This window comes from Ornithodoros turicata, chromosome 7, assembly GCF_037126465.1.
Source record: "Ornithodoros turicata isolate Travis chromosome 7, ASM3712646v1, whole genome shotgun sequence".
NCBI lineage: Eukaryota > Metazoa > Arthropoda > Arachnida > Ixodida > Argasidae > Ornithodoros > Ornithodoros turicata.
The window spans coordinates 23,068,787-23,089,856 of NC_088207.1; the positions used below are offsets into that span (position 1 = coordinate 23,068,787).

The 21,070-nt window shown below is 47.8% G+C and overlaps 2 protein-coding genes and 2 non-coding genes across 6 annotated transcripts in view; 2 read left to right on the top strand and 2 right to left on the bottom strand.

Annotated features, from left to right (window-relative positions):
• Nucleotides 1-73, top strand: Trnak-cuu (transfer RNA lysine (anticodon CUU)). The gene has a single exon. It is a non-coding gene; the product is annotated as a tRNA-Lys (tRNA).
• An 807-nt stretch (nucleotides 74-880) lies between these two features.
• Trnak-cuu (transfer RNA lysine (anticodon CUU)) lies at nucleotides 881-953 on the top strand. Its single transcript has one exon. It is a non-coding gene; the product is annotated as a tRNA-Lys (tRNA).
• A 2,370-nt stretch (nucleotides 954-3,323) lies between these two features.
• On the bottom strand, nucleotides 3,324-11,490 carry LOC135399691 (uncharacterized). 2 transcript variants are annotated; one of them, XR_010424390.1, is made up of 3 exons: nucleotides 11,263-11,489; nucleotides 6,053-6,352; nucleotides 3,324-3,755 (listed from the first exon to the last, which is right to left on the bottom strand). XR_010424390.1 is itself a non-coding variant. In XM_064631425.1 (3 exons), exons 1-3 carry the CDS (start codon nucleotides 11,371-11,373, stop codon nucleotides 3,347-3,349), a joined length of 771 nt encoding a protein of 256 aa, XP_064487495.1. In that variant the 5' UTR covers nucleotides 11,374-11,490; the 3' UTR covers nucleotides 3,324-3,346. The 2 variants fall into 2 exon arrangements, 1 of the variants encoding a protein (XP_064487495.1); XM_064631425.1 differs by having other exon boundaries at nucleotides 6,102-6,352; nucleotides 11,263-11,490.
• Nucleotides 11,491-16,035: 4,545 nt separating this feature from the next.
• The window catches only part of LOC135399692 (uncharacterized), a 38,820-nt gene continuing 33,785 nt past the window's right edge, over nucleotides 16,036-21,070 (bottom strand). For both annotated transcript variants that reach the window (XM_064631426.1, XM_064631427.1), the window contains 2 exons: nucleotides 17,199-17,339; nucleotides 16,036-16,355 (listed from right to left, as the gene is read on the bottom strand). In XM_064631426.1, the coding sequence (XP_064487496.1) occupies nucleotides 16,152-16,355; nucleotides 17,199-17,339 (345 nt within the window). In that variant the 3' untranslated portion in view covers nucleotides 16,036-16,151. The remainder of the gene's footprint in view (nucleotides 16,356-17,198; nucleotides 17,340-21,070) is intronic.

Here is a 21,070-nt window from a genome sequence, read left to right on the forward strand (position 1 = left end):
GCCCGGCTAGCTCAGTCGGTAGAGCACGAGACTCTTAATCTCGGGGTCGTGGGTTCGAGCCCCACGTTAGGCGACTCTTTTTCAATTTGACTACTAAGTTTCATTGTGCGTAGCTGATGCTTGCACCGATAACGTTTATCAAAACCCGACGCTCAATCTCTCGTTACCTTGCAAGATACGATATGAACCACTTCCCTGTGATTCGTCATGTGAGCCCCCGCACGGGGTTCAATCGCGACGTATACATTGTGCGTCGCGTAAGGACGAGATTCTTATCAAATTCGCCGACTTATTTTTCTTTCACAAACATCGTTGAATATACCTATTCCTGATAGGGCCTACTCAAAGGTTCTGGTGTATCAGTAATTAGCGCTGCCGTTAATTCACTTTCATAATTAGAGAAAATAGGTTGACTGCGTAATCGCAAAGTTGCAGAGCACAACCCGGAGGCGTCTGCCCCACAAGAATCGGAATCGCATTTATGTGCTCTACTCAAAAACACGCGAATATGCAAAATATTCCAGCGCCGCGCGGGTTTTGCGGCCACTTTCTTCTCTCGCTATCTCGGTGTTACCCTTTCTCAACTGATATCGGGCTGTTCCTCAAAGCACCCCGCATTATCCACGGGAGGGAGTGATGCCGCTTCTCAGCCTACGTTATCACCAAAATGCCGCCTTTGATTTTGTTCCCACCATTATCCGGTTTAATCTGCTCAACCCCCCCCCCTCCAATACACGGTTCGCGATTTCATCTGATAAATGTCACTCAATAAAGCCATCCAGATCTCAGTGCACAATCCATATCCCAGTGAGTTTTAGTAGATATCGTACGCTATCGCCTTTGCGTACGTAAGGGATAGCGTTGGTGGTTCTGCGGACAAGCCCGGCTAGCTCAGTCGGTAGAGCACGAGACTCTTAATCTCGGGGTCGTGGGTTCGAGCCCCACGTTGGGCGTTTCTTTTTCAACTGCTTCACTAAGTTCACATGTGCGTCGTTATATCATGTGCTCGCGGCGTCCGTTCTGTTGATGTACCGATAACCTTTATCGGGCCGCTTGGTGTTCCTCTCGTTGTCCCCTAACGCGCGATATGCATCACTTCTGGTTGGTCATGAGCTTTCCCGCGAAGACCTATCGCAACGTTTTATTCGCGTGACGTTTGAAGTGCGCCAATTTTTAAAAATGAAAAAATAACGAAGCTTATGTTCGGCATCGGGATCACCTATCGTCGCCTATTAAATGTTGGTCACATGGTTACTCACGAGCTGGCAGCAAACTGTTTTTTGTGTGCACAAACTGCCCAATAAACCTCTACCCCAGAAACGTCATCATGACGCTGGTAGACAAATTGAAACCGAAACAAAATCAGAATGGGAGGGCTGGCTTCCACGAATAGGCACTTCTTCGCTGCCTCCGCTGCTTCGCTGCCTCCGAAAGAAAAGAAGGACCGACGGACCATCGTAGTCCCCTCATGACCGTGGCTTTCGTGGGCTTTCGTGGGGGTTTTCTGTCGGTATAGTTTCCTAACATGGAAGAGAAAGCTGGAAACGTTGTTTCCCGGCAACGCTGCTCGGTTCGGCAGAACCAGCACGAAAATGCAGCTCATATCTATTCGCGTCTCCAGCTGGCTGCTCGCCACCTAGTGGACCCCAGCAGAAGCACTCAAATAATTAGATTAGCAGCAGACGACAGGTATATTTCGCGCTGACCCGAAACTGCCGCAACTTCCCTTTGTGCGGTGGTGTTTCCCGGCTTATAGAACTCAAACAGCAACAGCACTGCTCAATTCCGCAGTGCAAAACTACTGCGGTGAAGAATTTTTAACAGCGAGAAAGGGAAGGGGAAAAAGATACTATCACAGGAACGACGTGAACGAAAACAACGAAGACAGGAAGCAGGAAACCACGCTCGAGTTATGTCATTTGTACAATTTTTGAAGCGTGTCTCGTGGACGAAGGCACGAAGCAGGGCGATTTATTCGTCGGCAATCATTTTTTTCTTCGCCATCTTGAGGACGACGCGAGCGCCTCTATAGGTAGTTGCGAAAACACAGTTCGAGCAGTATGGAGGATACCTCGAATATACAAAACCGGGCGCATCGGCGGCGAGTTCTCGCACTCTTTCTGCGTATTGTGACTTCAGGTCAACGGAACACTTTCATTGGCTGCCGAGATCGTCTGCTACAGCGCACTACTCTGTCAGACGCGGTATGGGAGCGGCGCCGAACAGGGATCGGAATCGGACCGGGTGTACCTCGAGTGATCGAAATCCCCGCCGCAAAATAAACTACCGCAAATAAAAGTTATTTGACTATAAAATGCACAGACGCGTACGGGAAACTGCCAGCAGCGAGCTTAGACTAACCTGAACTAACGTGGTGTTCCGTCGTGTCTGCCCCACCAAGACGCTAAAACTTGGCTTTCGTTCGCTAAAACGACTTGGACAGACAGTGGAAACCCGTGAATTTGGGTGGCTCAATAGTGATACCACGTTCTGAATCACGGCATACTATGTTACGAAGCAATAGAGCATTCGCCTTGACTTACCTTGTTTTGGGAACGGGAATTTCCAGATCGGTGGTTTCACGGCCGGGAATATCGATTTCCACCCAACCGGAGTGGAACTCGAACACAAAACTGCTAGAAACTGGTGTTTTTTGCAGAGCAGGAACTGAACCGAACCGAACAGCTGAACGGAGCCTGAACTGAACCAAATAATTCGGAAGTGACCACCGGTTCACCGAACAGTTCAGATCAAATTCTTGTCCCCCCCCCCTTGGTGTTTTCATAGCAAACCGTGTAGCGGCGCTTCACTACATTTTGAAAACCTTATTTCATGACAAATCAAGCGCCCTCACGAAGCAAATCAAGCGGCCGGCTTGAGACGGTGAGAGGTGGTAGTTTCGTCCCGGTTTTGGTGTCTTGCGACACTTTGAGCGAAAAGCCGTTTCACCTTTGTGCTGTAACGTACATGCCTGAAGTTATCTACAACGCACTGATCGCTTTGCGGGTGTATTGAATGGTCTTAAGGCGCTGGCACATTCATTCGTGCGAATTTTGTCAGAATTTGTGTTCCATGCTTGTAAATCCTTTCTACTCCACCTGTCATATCCCAAATAACGTGGAACCGCAGGCGACAGCAGTGGCACCTATACTCTGCTCCAAGACATATATATTTTTATTTCAGATGCTTTTTTTTCGAGCTAAGCCTACCACGCTCCTTTGAAGGAGTATGGTATGGTATAGAGGATTTATGCGTGCAATCCCTGTGACCTTGATGGGATGATTTACATCAGCATGATAATTATTGCGAGAGAATACCCTCAGTCTTTGTGCACAATCCTGCGAGTTTATTTTTTCAACAACGTCGTAACGCCGTCTTTCACTACAGCAGTCATGTTGGCCCTCCGTGGCCCAACGGCCATGTCACCCTCGTCGACCTGAACAACCAGGGAAGTAGCCCCGGGACTATTTCCAACGGTGGAGGGCGTTGCCCGAGTCTGCTGTCTGGACTGGCTGCTGCCCGGCTCCGGAGCAACCTTTCCCGGATAATTCGTGTCCATAGCCACCTTGTAGCCTTGACTCGAGTTGGCGACGCAAATTTTGTAGTTACTGCCTTGGCTGTGGTGGTGGCTCTCGAGCTTTCCTGTAGCGTCCAGTTTAAACGACGAGGTTGTGGTGTCGTCTTGGATGTTGCTTCTCGTCGACATTACCCCGGGAAGGATGACGCTGCTGCTCTTTCCACCTACAAAGCGATACCTGTATGGGAAGGTACGTTCATCCCGCATGAAGAATGGCGCTATTAAACGAAACAATTAACGACGTCATATTTGTTAACTTATTTATGCATTCGTAACAAATGATATCACGCGACAATTTTGTAGCTTTTGTAGCCTTTTTAACTTTCTCAACAGCGCGAATTTTTGAGGTGAATGTAAACCCAGGCATTTTTGTCCGAACTGACCTTGTCCCGAGTAGGTTTAGGCTAGCAGACGACAGTGTTCACCACAGCTACCGACAGCAACAAGGTACAGCTCCCACCGGAACGTCTTGAACGATAATGATATTGAATTTACAATTTTATCAGGAACCACGCCTCCCTTGCGCACGCAGAGTTTCTACAAAAACCTTAAGGTAAACTCAAGTACAAGGTATTATTAGCAATAGACCTCTCCCTGTTTGTAAACAAATGACGTCATAGTGTTCGACAGCGCCACCAATTTGGTAGAGTTGAACTACGCTCGAAGCTAGAGGCGAACACGGTCGCGCTCGAAAGTCACGGTCTTGAGGGGATTACGATGGTCCCTGAAAGGGACGCGGCCTTCGGTACTACTTTTCGTTTAATAGACCTCGCCTTGTTCGTAAACAAATGGTACGTCATAGTGTTCGACAGCGCCACCAGTTTGGTAGAGTTGAACTATGCTCGAAGCTATGGGACGAACAAGGTCGCGCCCGAAATCCACGGTCTTGAGGGGATTACGATGATCCCTGAAAGGGACGTGACCTTCGGTCCTACTTTTCTTTCAATAGGAGGCTGCGAACAAGTGTCCATTCGTGGAACCCAGCCCTCCCCTTCCAATCTGTTTCGGTTTCTGTCTGTCTACCAACGTCATGATGACGTTTCTCGGGTAGAGGTTTATAGGGGGCAGCGAACAAATGCCCATCCGTGGAACCTAGAGTCACTAAATAAGCTTCCCAAGCAACAAACAAAGGTTGGGCCAAGCTAGGCTATAGTTAGGCTGGCCTACCTGGCCTTGCTTTGTACATCATCGGCCAACAAGCTTGTTTCTTGATACGGATCTGTACCTTGGCCAACGATTTGCCAAGCATTGGCCAGCCTACGTTGTGGCAAGCTTGTGCCAAGACACAGACCAAAGCATTCCTGCGGCGTCCCTCATTTTCAGACTCAATTGTCTCGCGGCGTAAGGTAACGATATACCATTATTTGTTTGTTCCTCGTGTTTCCCACAACGTTTCCTGAGGAAAAACAGATACTATACATAACTTGTCTCGCGAGCTTCCGCAAATTCGAGAGACCTGTTCGCGTGTGTGTCAAAATGAAGGGTGAGGCGTGTCTAAGTTTAATTTGGCGCGTACACAAACGACACTGAACTGATGAATTGCTTGTCGTATTAAGTCGCCATGAAGGTAATGCTTCTGTTTCTTACTGCTTTAGTTTTGAGAAATTCCCTTGGTCCATCGAAAGTCGAACTTATGCAGCGCTAGATCATTCTACGTTTCTCTCTTCCCCAGGCGAGATTGATCACAGCTTTGGCAAGTGCTTGGCCAACGAGCTCGTTTCTTGATACGGATCTGTACCCTGGCCGACGGCTTTCCAATCCTCGCTCTGCCTATCACTATGCAATGCTACGCCAACGTTGGATGGCCGAAAGAGTCGTTGGCCAACTGTCATCCGACCTTTTGCCAACCGTCGGCCATCGGCCATTGCTTGCTTGCTTGGGATCGCTTCAGAGTATCGACACTGAGGTCCAAGGGAGAGCAGGAGCGCCATCTTGTTTCCGCACCACACCGGTATCATCCCCACTTGAAGATCAAAGATGGCTAACACAATGCACCCTGGATAGAGAAGCGTGTATGATTGTTGTGCGATATTCCATGTATTGTCAACCAGAGCGTCCCGAGGATGTCAAGGCGAGCGCAAGACCATCAAGTGCTGCTTGCAAACGAAAAGAACATTTCACCCGCGCACGACACATGGCGTCGCGCGCTAAAGTGAGCAGTGCGCGTGCGCGTGGGTAGCGTGGCGCGAAAGATGCCATATGCTCGCTTTTGGAACTCAGTGTCGATACTCTGAAGCGTAGCTTATTAAGTGACTCTAGTGGAACCCAGTCCTCCCCTTCCGATTTGTTTCAGTTTCGATTTGTCTACCAACGTCATGATGACGTTTCTCGGGTAGAGTTCTATTAAGGACGCACTAAACGGGCCGATGGGCCGCATCGACGCCAGCTCAAGACTTGTGGGGCTGGGAAATGGTACAAATGACACGGCGTGGTTTCAATGACAATGACGCCTCGCTCGACTGAGTGCATGCGTACCAAAATAACAGTCGAAGAACAGTCTACTTAGCACGTATCGTCACCGAACTTTTCGAGGAGTCGCTGAAGACTCCTGGACCTTCTCGGTATTGGCCTGTTCACCAGGTAGCGGAGGTCACTGTTGTGATTTAGCTGGCTTTCTTCGGAGTATTCCGGCAACACAGTGCACACACCAGTGTTGAACGCACTCTTGTCAGTCTTGAGGCAGAATTCGTTAATAGGGCAATCCCGATTGAAATAACATGGCGCTCCCAGCGGCGAAGGTTTGCTCTTGCCGTCGCCCGCGTTGACCTTTTCTGTCTGAAATACCACATAGTTCAATGACATAAGCACGAGATAATCTTTCATGACCATCAGCCGTCCATCTTGTGAACTTTTAATGAACGTTAAAATACCTCGTATTTACACTAATTTACCGATCCGACGAAATTGTGTAATTATTACACGTAACAATGACTTTATTATAACTGACCTTTTTAAGCAATTCACGCATATATCTGTATCTGCAGCACGTGTACGCCTAGTCGCTTCGAACAGGATATGTTGTTGGGCATACGTGCTGAACAAAAGTAGCACGATTTTGCAACCTGTGGCTGTATTTGAGGTGGGATGCCACCAGCTACTGAAGACTATAGGAGGGTTTCAAAGTCAAATAGGAGCAGTGCATGTTCGTATAAGACAGACAAGGAAGGATACAAGGTTCTTCTGGGAGAAGGGGTCAAGCTTAGCAGTGGCGTAGCGCGGAAAAACGAAAAAGAAAAAGAAATCGGGTGAGCATGGAAGGTGTTGCGATTTTAGTCGGCAGCTGTTTGTGATTTCTGCTAATGCTGACGTAACGTCTGGCATTGCCGCTAAACGTTACAACGCTTTCGGTGACAGTCTGCAAATTTGTGTGTAAAATGTTCGTTGTATGTTGTTATTAATTACTGTTAGCAAATGCCGAGAGACGTACACAGGACAACAACGTCTCTTCGTGCGTCTTTTCTTTGTGCCGAAGTTTCTTTCCACCATGTACAACCTGCATCTTATCTTTCCTTGAATGTTATTAAATCTGGTCCCTTAACGCTGTTTTAATCTCAGCCGTGCATGAGGGCATGATCCAGGCGCCGGATCTGCATAAACGGCATTTGCGGAGAGACCACCAAGTCGAGCTCCGGCAAATCAGTGGGAATACGCTCTGCAAGTAACCGAGCGTTCTGCGCATATCTCCTCTCCCTGTTACTCCACTCGTAAAGCCCCATTGGCTACGGCGGCGCCCTCCCTCTTCCCTCTCACTCCCTCCTCTCATGCGTAGAGACGCACTTGCACAGCGTATGGACGGACAGACTGCCTTGGCACGAGTTGCGCGATTGCCGGAACCTTGCCGGCGCTCAGCGAACGTAGGCCCGTTGAGCAAACTCAAAACGTGGTCAGGTCGGCGTGGGGTCTCTAATACTACCTATAGTACCCACTTAGTGACGCCCGACGCGAAGTCACTCCGCGAATGGTGACTTCGAGGGAGGTGACACAGAGCACGTTTTTCGTGTTCTCACTACAGAGGGCTTGCCGCTACGTCTGGCGGTTGGCGAGACTTCTTGGTAATGTTCCCTCAGTCTGCAGTACTTTCATGGCGTCGGCGCCCCTATAGGACGTCATCTTCGTTTGTTTTCTTATCGCGGCACCAGTTCAGTAGGGAGTCTTAAAAGGATTGGAAGGATTACAAGATATGTAGCGGACAGGAAGGTCTTTACGATAACGGTTCCGAAAATGTGGCGCGCCAAGCACCCGATTCGTTCGAAGTGACTGGCATCACGTTGGTGACCTTGGGCTTCAAAAGCCTCATTTTTGTTTTCGTTTTGTTTCCCTCGGACGCTGCGGATGTGCTAAATCTCCCTAATGTGTGCTTCCTTTCGATTCCCACGCCGCGCACGCGGCTCCCGCTCTCTCGCACCTCTTTCCCTTTCACCACCTGCGCGCGCACGTGCCGCTCGCCCCCCCCCCCACAGCACGGAGAGACGGTGGGGCTTTCGTACCACAGTACTCTCTAAGCAAAAAAACGTAGGATTTTCTACCCATCTCATCTGAGCAGAGCTGTATTGCAACCACATTTCTACTCAGACCAATTTTACCTTTTGGGTATAACTGGAGAGCAGAAACAAACTACAGAGTAGAAACTAATTCTACCAGCTTGGGTAGGAAATTCTACAATTTTTTTCTTAGCGCAAACGTGAGTGAAAGGAGCAAGGGAAAGGGCGCGCGTGGATTGGCCCGAAACGGTAGAAATACTGTCGTTCTACCAGCTTGGGTATATGACCTTAGCATCTTAAGGTGCAACACACACGGACAAGAGGGAGACACACACTCACGCCACTCGCAACTCACTTTAATAGCAAAAGGCACACAGACAGGAACAAAAAAGAGAGAAAAAGAAAAGGAAAAGAAAGAAGACCATCCAGAAAAACAACCTCCCGGCCCTCTACCAGCAACATCGAACAAGTTCACACTACACAGCGATAAGCGGCTGCCACCCGCTATCATCGAGATACTTTATCTCCCGCACTGACAACGTCACGGAAGGCTGGCTCACACACCTTTCACCCGACTTACTTATCATGCATGCCTCAATAAGCTCTCGCGTCAGCGCATTGCGCGACAGTGCCGAGACACCAGTCCTCCAAAAGTCCGGTGTACACACACATGTATTACAATGTACAGCGAGGTGTCCCCGCGGAGTGCCACTCAGTGATGCCGCGTGCTCCATCAGCCTAACATTGGCACACCTTCCAGATTGCCCTATATAAACTCTGCCACATGAGAGAGGGATTCGATACATTACTCCTACGCTGCAATGAATAAACCCTTTCACATGATTGACACCACACACAGGCCTCCGTTCCTGGCCATTCACCTTGGCCGACAAGCTCTTGAGCTTAAACGGTGCGGAAAAAAGCACTCGAACACCGTACCGGTCACCAAGCTTCTTCAGGTTATGGGAGACCACATGAATGTACGGCATAACCATGTACCTCCCTCGCCGCCCCTCCTCAGCCTGCATCTCTCCGGGACTACCCTTCCGCTCCCTCAACAAAGTCACACAGACACTTCTAAGAACCCACTGGGGATACCCAGCCTCCCGGATCAGCTCACACTGGCGATTATACGCCTCCACAATCTTATGACAACACGACTTCTGCAAAGCCGCACCCAGGCAGGACTTCACATTGCCACGATTCACAATCTTAGAGTTTGCCGAGTCATAGGGTAGAAGTGCCTTCCTAGACCTCGGGGCGTAGCACCAACACAGAAGTTCTCTCTGGGCACTCAAACTAAGATAAACCCCCTCAACGGCAACCTCGCATGTAAACCTAAGGCCAGAACCCCCACGGTGGAAAGCATCCGTAATGTGCCGAGCATAATCTAAATCAACATCTATCCCATCAGAAGCCTCTAGCGACAGCACTAACAAATAGTCGTCCACATACCGCAAAGCAGACCTAACCCCCATGCTAGGCAACACTGTGGACAATTGTACATCAAGGTCAGTAAGAAAAATGTCAGGGGGTTAGGTCTGCTTTGCGGTATGTGGACGACTATTTGTTAGTGCTGTCGCTAGAGACTTCTGATGGGATAGATGTTGATTTAGATTATGCTCAGCGCATTACGGATGCTTTCCACCGTGGGGGTTCTGGCCTTAGGTTTACATGCGAGGTTGCCGTTGAGGGGGTACTGAGATTTTTAGATCTTAGTTTGAGTGCCCAGAGAGAGAGCTTCTGTGTTGGTGCTACGCCCCGAGGTCTAGGAAGGCACTTCTACCCTATGACTCGGCACACTCTAAGATAGTGAAGCGTGGCATTGTGAAGTCCTGCCTGGGTGCGGCTTTGCAGAAGTCGTGTTGTCATAAGGTTGTGGAGGCGTACAATCGGCAGTGTGAGCAGATCCGGGAGGTTGGGTATCCCCAGTGGGTTCTTAGAAGTGTCTGTGTGACTTTGTTGAGGGAGCGGAAGGGTAGTCCCGAAGAGATGCAGGCTGAGGAGGGGCGGCGAGGGAGGTACATGGTTATGCCGTACATTAATGTGGTCTCTCATAACCTGAAGAAGCTTGGTGACCGGTACGGTGTTCGAGTGCTTTTTTCCGCACCGTTTAAGCTCAAGAGCTTGTCGGCCAAGGTGAATGGCCAGGAACGGAGGCCTGTGTGTGGTGTCAATCATGTGAAAGGGTTTATTCATTGCAGAGTAGGAGTAGTGTATCGGATCCCTCTCTCATGTGGCAGAGTTTATATAGGGCAATCTGGAAGGTGTGCCAATGTTAGGCTGATGGAGCACGCGGCATCACTGAGTGGCACTCCGCGGGGACACCTCGCTGTACATTGTAATAGATGTGTGTGTACACCGGACTTTCGGAGGACTGGTATCTTGGCGCTGACGCGAGAGATTATTGAGGCATACATGATAAGTAAGTCGGGTGAAAGGCGTGTGAGCCAGCCTTCCGTGACGTTGTCAGTGCGGGAGATAAGGTATCTCGATGATAGCGGGTGGCAGCCGCTTATCGCTTGTTCGATGTTGCTGGTAGAGGGCGGGAGGTTGTTTTTCTGGATGGTCTTCTTTCTTTTCCTTTTCTTTTTCTCTCTTTTTTGTTACTCTCTGCGTGCCTTTTGCTATTAAACTGAGTGGCGAGTGGCGCGAGTGTGTGTCTCCCTCTTGTCCGTGTGTGTTGCGCCTTGAGATGCATCAGTATTACCAACTAGCCCAACTATTGTTGTTGTATGACCTTAGGTAGGTACCTTTTTTTCTTCGAGTGTACGGCGCGATCTCCCTAAATCTTTCCTTTAGTAGCTGCTGTGTAAAATATTTCGGCAGAGGTTCTATGGGTACTTTAGATGGGAAGAGGAATTCACCATCATTTCCCTCTCCTAAATGCACTACCACCTCTGGCTACGCCACAGCATGCTGCATACATTGTGTAAGATTGGTGGGATTTGAATGGGTCAATTGATGGGAAGATCAGTGCATCCGAGCGCCCCCCCCCCCCCTTTAGATTCGACCCCTGAAGATACGTCAGAGAAGAGCAAGAACCTGCTAGAGGTCGAGAGATAGCGCACAATATTTTGAAAAGCCATAGTACCTCACATAACCCTCCCCAACCCTGAGTGCAGCTCCAAGTTATAAGAAGATCTAAGAACAGAAATATGCAGTAAAATAGAGCTGTTGTTAACCTCGAGTGCATTACCCTACCGGTTCCTGGCTGGCCTTGTACAGCTCTTCAAAGGCAATCAGTGGACGTCGAGCATTCAACTGTCCGCACACCACGATGGCCAAAGAGAACCTGAAGAAGGTCCTTGGCATGGCTGTCCTTCTCCATCAAGTCCTCAGCGTTCAGCCCTGGGATTACATAAAGGACAAGACAAACAACAGGACGCGCGCATAATCCACGCGCCACTTTCGCAGCGATGACGATTCTGCTTTGTACACGCACTATGACAAACCTGACCAGACGTCCCGATTTAGACGGGACAGGTCCCTCTGTCTCAGCAGCCGATATGCAGCCAGCAGCCCTTTTCAGGCTGCAACGAACCCTGCATATATACAGGGTGTCCCAGCTAAATGCGAACACATTTTTTTAAAAAAAATATTTAGTTTAGGGACCCACCCTCGACAAATCGGCGTCCTCCTACAATTTATGGTTTTTCTGGACCCCCTGTACTAGCCAATATCCACTTGGTATACGATCTCGTTGTCCGACTTTGACACCGCTCGCTCGACTCTGGAACACGCCGCTCAACTCTGGTACCAGTTGCCCAACTCTGATGCCCACAACCAGAAAACGAAAAAATGTCGCGTCACTGCAATACCTGTGGTTTGACACCGAAACATGTGACCGCGTTCCGGAACACGTGACGTGACTCCGATATGTGTCGCTGTACACGAAACACACCGTCCGACATGGAAACACGCCGTCCGATCTCAAAACGCATGTCCCGAGTCCGATAGCCGTGTCTCAATTCTGAATCATGTTTCGCGACTCCAAAACATGTCCTTCGGCTTCGAAACACGCGGTGCCAATCCGAAACACACGGCCCAAGCCTGAAACATGTGCCACGACTAGAGGTGCTCGGCTGTGCCGTTTTTGTCGGCGGCGGCGTTGGCTCCTTTTTGGGGCCGGCGGCGGCTGTGGCATGAATCGTCGAGCCGGTGGCATCGGCGGCGGCGGCAACGTTCAGTGCCATGGAGGAAGGCATGGAGGAATGGAGGAAGGAAACACAGGAGCGGCCGTTTCGAACAGATTTCCGTGGGACCCCTCTGGCGGTCGCTTCTGTCAAAACCGCCATTACTTCCTGTCCACCACGTGATCCTCTCTAAAGTTTCGGTTTAGCAACGCTTTGTTGCTCGCGCTGCTTTCCGTGCTTTTATGCTTCTCCAAAGTCATTTACTCTTAAAATGTGAGCACCATTGCAGAAACAACGTTTTGTTAACGTGTTCTTACCGCAGTTGCGTCTGTCGTTCAACAGAAAGCAGCTCTGTCAAGGGAATAACGTTTGATTCGTAAGTGCGTACTTGATTTGTTGTTTCGTACCTCTGTCTGTGAGAGAGAGTAATCTTGAATCGTTCGTTTGCCTTGGTTAAAAACCTCGACCCGCTTCCCTGGATGCTTATCGTTTCAATTCCAGGGTATCTCATTCGTCCAGGGCGCTGCCAGGAAATAGCTGCTCTCCACAATTTTGTGGACAAGTCTAGGACAGCTTATAGACTCAATAGGCTTATAAGTTCAGTACATAGGCTAGGTCTCTCACCCAAGGTGTTTATTGGTCTGCCAGTCTAGTGCATTACCAACTATTGGACCACTCGCAGGCTGGTTCCTGATACATTTAGACTGTCCCCACCACTTTTTGGCTGCTCCACTCATTAGTCCATAATCGCAGGACATGTCTCATCGATCACAGAAATCACTGGAGTGGTGTAGGACCAACTTACTCATTGAACCTCTTTTCATGGTGTTTATGTGCCACGTCAAATTGATGGCGTCTATGGCTTCTATTGGTCAACTCTAGCCGGGGTTAATAGATTTAAATAACGGATTTTAATTGGCGTTCAAACCGATTTTATTCATCATGGCTTAGATTGAATAATCTCTCCTGAGCAAGAAACTGGTTCAAAATTTTAAAGCAGCATCCAAAACGTGGCAAAGGGCATAAATAGTTGGTTAATAAAAATTCTGCTCGCTCTAGTAATTTTTTTGTCACGTGCCACCTACCCATCCCCAGTACTCATAACCTTTGAACCAGATATTGTAGTAAAAACGATAATGCACTCTTAAAAATGAACGTTACCACATAGCACGCTCCGAGCCAACCATCCGGAGTGACATCATCCGGAGTGACAACGTTCTCTCCCCTGATTTGTTGAAAACGGAAGACGTACACCTTTGTGACACCTATCCAGAAACACTAATTGTCACAAAAAGGCGAACGCCCAGCGCTTTCCACAAACATGAGCGATAGAGGTGTCACTCTGTACAATGGTTGACCTACAGCGTGCTATCTGGTGAAGCTTTCTTTTAAGAGTGTGGACAATGCTCCATTTGAGAGCAGACTTGTATATAACTTGTATAGTCCAGTTAACTTTCTGTATCTTAAATACTTTTCGATATAACTTGGTGCCTTACTACCCCATTCTCTGAAATACTTTTCTATTGATGATTGAAAATTAAAAATATGGAGATGTCCTGACTAGCTACACCAGAACATGTGAATAAAAAATAGAAAAACCGAGCAAATGCATCTCAAAGATGGCCAAAAAGCATAACAAAGAAAAACATTTATCCAACTAATGAACTAGCCCAATGAATGATTCTTCTGTCCATCATCATTGTCAGCATATAGTGTCTTAAAAGTTCTAAAAGAAAAGCCAGGGAAAACACCCAGGTTGTGGTGGCTTCTTGTGAGCTTCACAGAGTAACGACTAACGCCCTTGGGGAATGTGCGTCCTGGGTCGACTTCTAAGGTACACTGTACCAACCTACACTCTTAAAAACGAGCTTCACCGCATAGCACGCTCCAAGCCAACCATCATCTCGAATGATATCGTTATCTGCCCTGATTTGTTGAAAAGGGGGAGGGGGGCGTGCGCCTTTTTTGTGACACTTATGCTGTTCATAATTGTCACAAAAAAGGCGTACGCCCCCCGTTTTCAACAAATCACAGGCGAGAACGATATCATTCGAGATGATGGTTGGCTGGGAGCGTGCTATGCGGTTAAGAGTGTATGTCTGAAAGCGCCCGAGGAAAACCCAGGAAACCCGCAGACAACAGCCGTTACTGAGGTTCGACCCTGGGTACCTCTCAGTCTTGACGTGACATGCCCAGCACACTAACTGAGTCACACGAGCTGGTAAAACCGGGGATCGGAACCGGTATTTTTTTCGGTCCGGTTCGAGTTCGGGTTCAGGCATATTGGTTCGGTTCGGGTTTAGCTCCGCTGAGCCGGTTCAGGTATATCGGTTCGGGTTCGGCTCGGAGAGAACCCCCCCCCCCCACACACACACGCAGACAAAAAAAAACGGTCAATAACCGTTAGTTTTTTCGGTCCCGGTTTAACCGGTTCATGGGCAGTAATTTTGCTACATGAAAGCGAGCTGAAAGGTGTGAGATAACCGTTTCAGGTGAGTAAAGAAAAAGGTCATTCAGTAGTAAAATTATTTCACCTCTGAACCGATTCCCGAACCGGTAACCGTATGAAATTTTTTCGGTTCAGTTCCGGTTCGGTTCAGGACAAGCAAAAACATTGTTCGGGTTCGGTTTTTCCGGTTTTTGGTTCGGGTTCAGTTCCTTTCCCGATCCCTGGGTAAAACACCCTCCGACGAAAAAAGTGTATGCTTGTCTTCAGCAAATCGGACGAAAGAACGACGTCATTGGAGATGGTGGCCAGAGGCAGTTGGTGGTGGCAGAGGTGGGGCGTTCGCTGGTGCTGCATGTCCTGCAAAACAGCATCGACCCCGAACACTTTTGCGTCTTCCGCAGGCAGACAAACGTTACATGTAATACACGACAGCAACAGTATTCTTTGTTGCTTTCAGGCCTCCGGCTTAGCTTCAGAGACGTCCATTTTCTTCCATGGTGCAAATCAGGCTGTGTACAGAAGTACAGGCTGCTGTAAACCTGGCGTACGCAACATATCCGAGAATTTAGGGCAGGCCCGAGATTACCTATTCTATGGCACGTGGGCCCTCTGCTACCAAAAAGAATAATTAGCGAATAATTATGAATGAAAGGTTTTCAATGTTTCTGGTCTTGCACGGCGTACTGCTGCCCCTGTTCATGCTATAGGCAGCCATATATAAAATATATAAAATAAAAAGCCATATATAAAGCCAGAAAATATGCATGTGAGCAGTCATGCACAAAAGCCATTGTATTTTAATTGTTCGCAGTCATATAGCGAACTGGAAGGCACTCATCAATAATGTCAGCTATAGCCGTTATGTGGGCAAAGGCAACAACAGAGTGTAAATAGGAGGTAATTTCGGTGCTCCTGAACATTGTCATAGTTGTTTGTGAAGGACTACGTATTTTTCGCAAATTTCATGCTTTCAGTACCAGATTTCAAATGGCTGCTTATTTATTTCTCTTGAAGTGGAGTTTTTCAGTGATTGAATTCTGCACGCTCTGCCCGGTCGCCCCATAACTATACACCGCTTTTGTGTTTTTTTTCTGTTTATTTGTTCTCTTTTACAGTATATATTACAGTATATTTACAGTATTTTACAGTCTTACAGTATGGTATTTTATGGTATGGTAACTACCACCATTTCCTTTCTGTGTGGCCCTCCATGACGTGGTCTAAGGTCAATACCGTCCGCTGCTCAATTACCCTTATTACTCTGACGTATAGGGTGAATATAAGGGGACTTGTTCTGTGTTGTATGTTTGTTCTGTTCTCCCCTTGTATTTAAACAAAACTTAAGGACACTCAGGCGATGCTGCCATTGATTGACACGATACAACATGCATGTTGGCAAAATATTGAATCTTTTTTTAGAAACAAGTGTTTGGATAGTATACAAGAAACGGCACAGTCGCGTTTACGCCTGCAGCGTCCGCACACAGAGATGTCCGCAGCCACGTGATTCAAGCGGGAACTTTCCTGCAGTCTACTCCTATTACGAACGTTCTGTTTGCCAGAGTCCGAACATAGCTCAGGATGGCATGAGTACCTCGGATTTCGGCGCCGCTCTGCAACTTGATTGGATCACATTTCCCACTGTCTGCGTACTCGGTGCTAGCGATGCAGTATCCTCCTTGAAATCTATATTCCGTGAAAGCGAAACACACCTGCAAGGAGATTCGGAATAAATTAATATATATTAATATATTAAGAGTAATTCGGAAGCGTAGTTTTGTTTCAAAGAAGCACAGAAAGCAATCTAAAGAATTTTCTTTTCTCTCGCAATACGTAAGGACGTAAGGGTACTCTTGTCATGACACAGAATGATATTCCGTATGATGGTTGGTCAGAAGCGTGCTATGTGGTGAAGTTCTGTTTTAACAGTGTAGCCAAACATCATTTTGAATGATATCGTTATCTGCCCGATTTGTCGAAAACGGGAGGCGTACACCTTTTTTGTGACACTTATGCTGTTCATAATTGTCACAAAAAGGCGTACGCCTCCTGTTTTCGACAAATATCGTATTTATTCATCGAGTATCGTATCGAGTTCATCAGTAATGAATTGCACACACACCGCCCTGCTCTACAGTGTCTACATCGATCCTGGTTTAGTGTATCTCACCTGGTAATGTATTTCACGGTATTTTTATGGTATTTCATGGTATGGTACAGCCATATCTTTCTTGCGCGGCCCTTCAACACATGGTCGTGGGGTAAAGCACGTGATTCGATTTGAGTGTGGAGTGTGGCTCCATCATTAAATCTCAGTTACCCGATCCTTACAAGACGGCCTGAAGAAACGCGTTTTCTCATCGACCGCATGAAACATCCTATTTCAGCTTCGTAAGAAAATAATGCCGTAGAATGATACGAACGCAGACTACCCGAACAGTACGCAAAGAGTGAACTGATCCACTGTGCCTTAGTCGTACATTTCACCCTTCCCCCCCCCCCCCCCCTATACAGAATAGCAGTTCGAAAGACCAATAATATTAGTAGTCACCTACCTTAGCCGCCATATTTTGAGGTGTGTCGAATACATACAAGGCAGGGTCCGACTGACTCTTAACGTACGTCGACAGTGTGCCGTTATCCACACGATATGACGTAGGACTAGTAGCAGCGACATTCTGGTATATCTCACATATCTGTAAAGCATAAGAATTGCATGACGTAGTTGTTGTAACAACGCAGGCAAGCAATGGAGGTCAACACACAGTTCGCGCACCTAATAGCACGTGTGCTATAATGGTGTATACTGATAGCTGAGAAGAACGACATTTCCAGCATGACAGTCAGCTGTTTGAAGGGAACCGTTCGATAATGGGTACCATCAGGTTATCAAAAACATCATCAACCAAAATATTGCGTTTTGAAGGAACAATACAGTAATATCTCTTGGCTGTCGCCCCAATCATCTGAGTCACAACAGCTTCATTGAATTTATTTGTTTATCTATCTATTTATTGCCAATACGTTGCTGTTTCATCTAAGTGGCATTATGTAGGGGAGAAGGGTAACAACCAACAACAACAACTCAATAATAGTGACAAAAATGCGCATAACTTTTTTTGAAAACTGAGGAGAGAGGACAGCGTCGGAAAATGATGATGAAGTGGAGGCAGTCGTCGAAAATTTCGACGCATTGTCGACGAGCGCCATATTTCGATTGTGCATATTCTCCATGATGCTTGTGTTGTGTTCGTCTGTGTTCGTCTGTTCGTCGTTGTGTTCGTGTTTCAGCATCAGAACAGTTGCTTACCATCGTGTCTCGAAAACTAACACAAAAGAATCTTGACATTGTCTGAGCAAGTAGCTGAATAAAGCGTTCGTCAGTTGCTCATCGAGTCGTCATCTGTGTTTCATCCGTGACGATTCTGGTGCAGGTGCGGGGTAATACAGACCAGAAGAACAACAGCGAGAAAGTGAAAGACTTCCGTGGTTTACCACCACGGCCTATTGGAAGTGTCAAGCCGGAAGATGATGGACACTAAATCCACGAGTGACCACGATACCCAAACGGACCATCCCCTTCACGGCGCCTGGCGCGCCTGCACAAGCGCCGAAATGGGAAATGTACGCACATGAACGACTGGATCGACCAATACGACAGGATTCTCAGGTTCAATGGATGGAATGATGAGCTTAAGCTCTCATCAAGCTCTACTTCTCCCTGAAAGCACGGCTCCCGACGGCTCCCGAGGAGAAGGTTCAGCGACTGATGCAGGGTGTGAACGAAAGATCTTTTGCGCTCAATCCCAAAACCGAACAACGACCACCGATGCCTTCCTGGTTGCGGCCGGGGAGATCGAGAAGGCTTTACTTTCTCGAGGTACTATCGGCGAACGACGCCTTCACCATCCCGTGCTCGCAGGCCTCGGCGTCAACTCTGTCAGGCAGCTTGTTCGAGAGGTGCTTCGAGAGGAAGGACGCGCTCTTTTTCGCGCTGAAGGGACCAGAAACCATTCGACATCAATCGTGGCTATGATCAAGGAGGAAGCGCAGCAAGCTATGCAGGCACAAACGTACATAGTCCCAGAGCTGGAAGAGACGAAGCTAACGCCCGCTGCTGCTCTGTGAAAGACCCCACCAACAAGCTTTCGAGGATCTCAAGACCCTGCTTCAGACCACACCCGTACTAACCCACTTCGATCCGAACGCCGCAACCGTGACAATTATGAACAGCATAAGTGTCACAAAAAAGGTGTACGCCTCCGGTTTTCGACAAATCAGGGCAGTTAACGATATCATTCGAAATGATGTTTGGCTAGGAGCATGCTATGTGGTGAAGTTCATTTTTAAGAGTAGTTTACAATGGCAAAGTGCGTCCATCTCTTGGCTTCATGACGACGGAAATATGTCAGTAAGCGGCAAAACGACATATAAACAAAGTCACATGGCCTCAAAATGACGTTTTCTATGACGTGCAACCAGGACAAGATGGCAGTTTTGCCAGAAGCACCCGCTTGAGGGTATAGTTACAACAATGGCGGGTTTGTGTCACCCCTGTGCCTCGGAGACTGTGCTGGTATAGTTCGTTCGTTCCATCGCCGATAGGGGACTGCTCGTCCACGGGCTGCAGATGCTAGACAACCGTTTCCCAAACAGTACCTCGAAGGACATCCAGCATCACAGACGAGGGGCCGCGTTTATGGAGGGGTCAATAGAATACTACGCTTCTTGTTTGAAAATCACGGTAACACTCGCCGACATCAACGTCAAGGAGGAACAGCGCTTCGTGAACTTTCGTGAGTAGTATGTCTATCGCGCGAGCAATCTAGGTGCGCATGCTACGACTGACGCCGTAACTTTGACTATATGCGCGCGGTCCCTTTTCGATTATCCCCTGTGGGGTATAAAATGATTGCAGGTCCCAAGGCGGGGCATTGGAAGAGTCAAGTGTGCTCTTGTGCAAGCAAGTAGATGAATAGAAGTAGAACATGAGAGAACTGATGTTCTGAGTCTGGAACAACATAAGGGACAGTCACATACAAGGCCTCAAGTTCTCTCATGTTCAACAATAGGCGAGTCCAGAAAATCCCAGAGTGCTTAGCGCCGCTTTGAACTGTGGGAGTTTACTAATACGAAAGAAACGGGTGGCCTCCAAACTGTTCCGATTTCACCCCTACCGGTCCATTGTCTACGACGTGTCAAGGTCAGCCAAAGCAAAACGTGAAGGATTATTCTTCGTTCCCCCGCTCAGCAAACGCCCAGGATGCAATGCGTGCGCAAAGAGCACTGGGATTTTCTGAACTCGTCTATTGCAGCTTGCGTCGATCCCTTTAGTATGAATGTGTGTATGAGTGTGCAAAAATGTAAGAGTGAAAGGAGGATGAGTGAGAGAGAGTGAGTGGTTTGTCCCTTCAGATGACGCACCCTGGAAGTCGCTGAGAAGGTGTGTTAGCTTAGCTCAATTGGTAGAGCCCTGGACCGGCAATCCAGAAGATGTGGGTTCGAGTCCTACAGCTGGCTAACCTTTTCAGTGACTTTCATCTTTCATAGAAGTAGAAAGACTACGCATGAACTACGCGAAATCTGGTAAGCATAATAAAGAAAGATCAGTATACCGGCTGCTGCTGAAGTATCGTTTCAACGAACCGTCATACAGTCAACGAACTCGTGCATGCTAAAGCTGCCAGTAGACTGAATTGCTAACGCCATCTTGCCCTACCGTACGTACCATGTCTACTGTACCGAACTAAGGGCAAATATTTTAAGCGCTATATTTAAGCCACTCGTTTAGGTACATGTGGTACCTTAACGTTGACCTTACCGAAAGTATGCTAAAAACTCTCTGCTCATCGCTGCCTGCCCGGTGCTATTCGGCGAACACAAAGATTGAGAGACACTTTCGAGGCCTTTAATATTCTGTAGTTGGTTCATACGGATATGGGGGTTGGTTGTCCATCGGTATGCATGAAAGGAAGAAATATTAACGAAGGAAGAAGGAGTAACGGTGGAGTAACATTCCACATTTACTCCATTTCCACTCCCCCTGTCAGTCGCTTACTCCCTGTTTCTTCCTGTACTGACCATGTAACTCTATCGGACAAGTGATGGGTGACATCACACGCCTTCTCGTATGGTGACTTTAGAATTATAAACTTGCGTACTACAGTTCCGCCATTCACATATTGCATTATTTTTGTTATGCAGGGTGTTTCGCTTAAGTGACCCCCATTATTTAAAAAAATGTACTTGAGATGAAAAATAGAAACCTTCTGCGCCATACCTGTGAAGGTTTTTGCCGTCCAAACAGGTGGTTTCCATCAGTGTACCTCATTAATTTGTCTAATTACCTTAATCGAACTCAAGGAAATTCTCAAAATTCTCAAGGAAAGGTAACTTTTTTTGCGTTAATTAGAAAGCCCACGGCCAC

What these genes read in the sequence shown, in the direction of transcription:
- LOC135399691 (XM_064631425.1), bottom strand. Translation starts at nt 11,373, where the DNA reads ATGCCAAGGACCTTCTTCAGGTTCTCTTTGGCCATCGTGGTGTGCGGA. An exon ending in ACAAGGCCAGCCAGGAACCG is followed by an intron (nt 6,353 to 11,262) that starts GTAGGGTAATGC and finishes GTGGTATTTCAG; the next exon opens with ACAGAAAAGGTCAACGCGGG. An exon ending in CTTCAGCGACTCCTCGAAAA is followed by an intron (nt 3,756 to 6,101) that starts GTTCGGTGACGA and finishes CTTCCCATACAG; the next exon opens with GTATCGCTTTGTAGGTGGAA.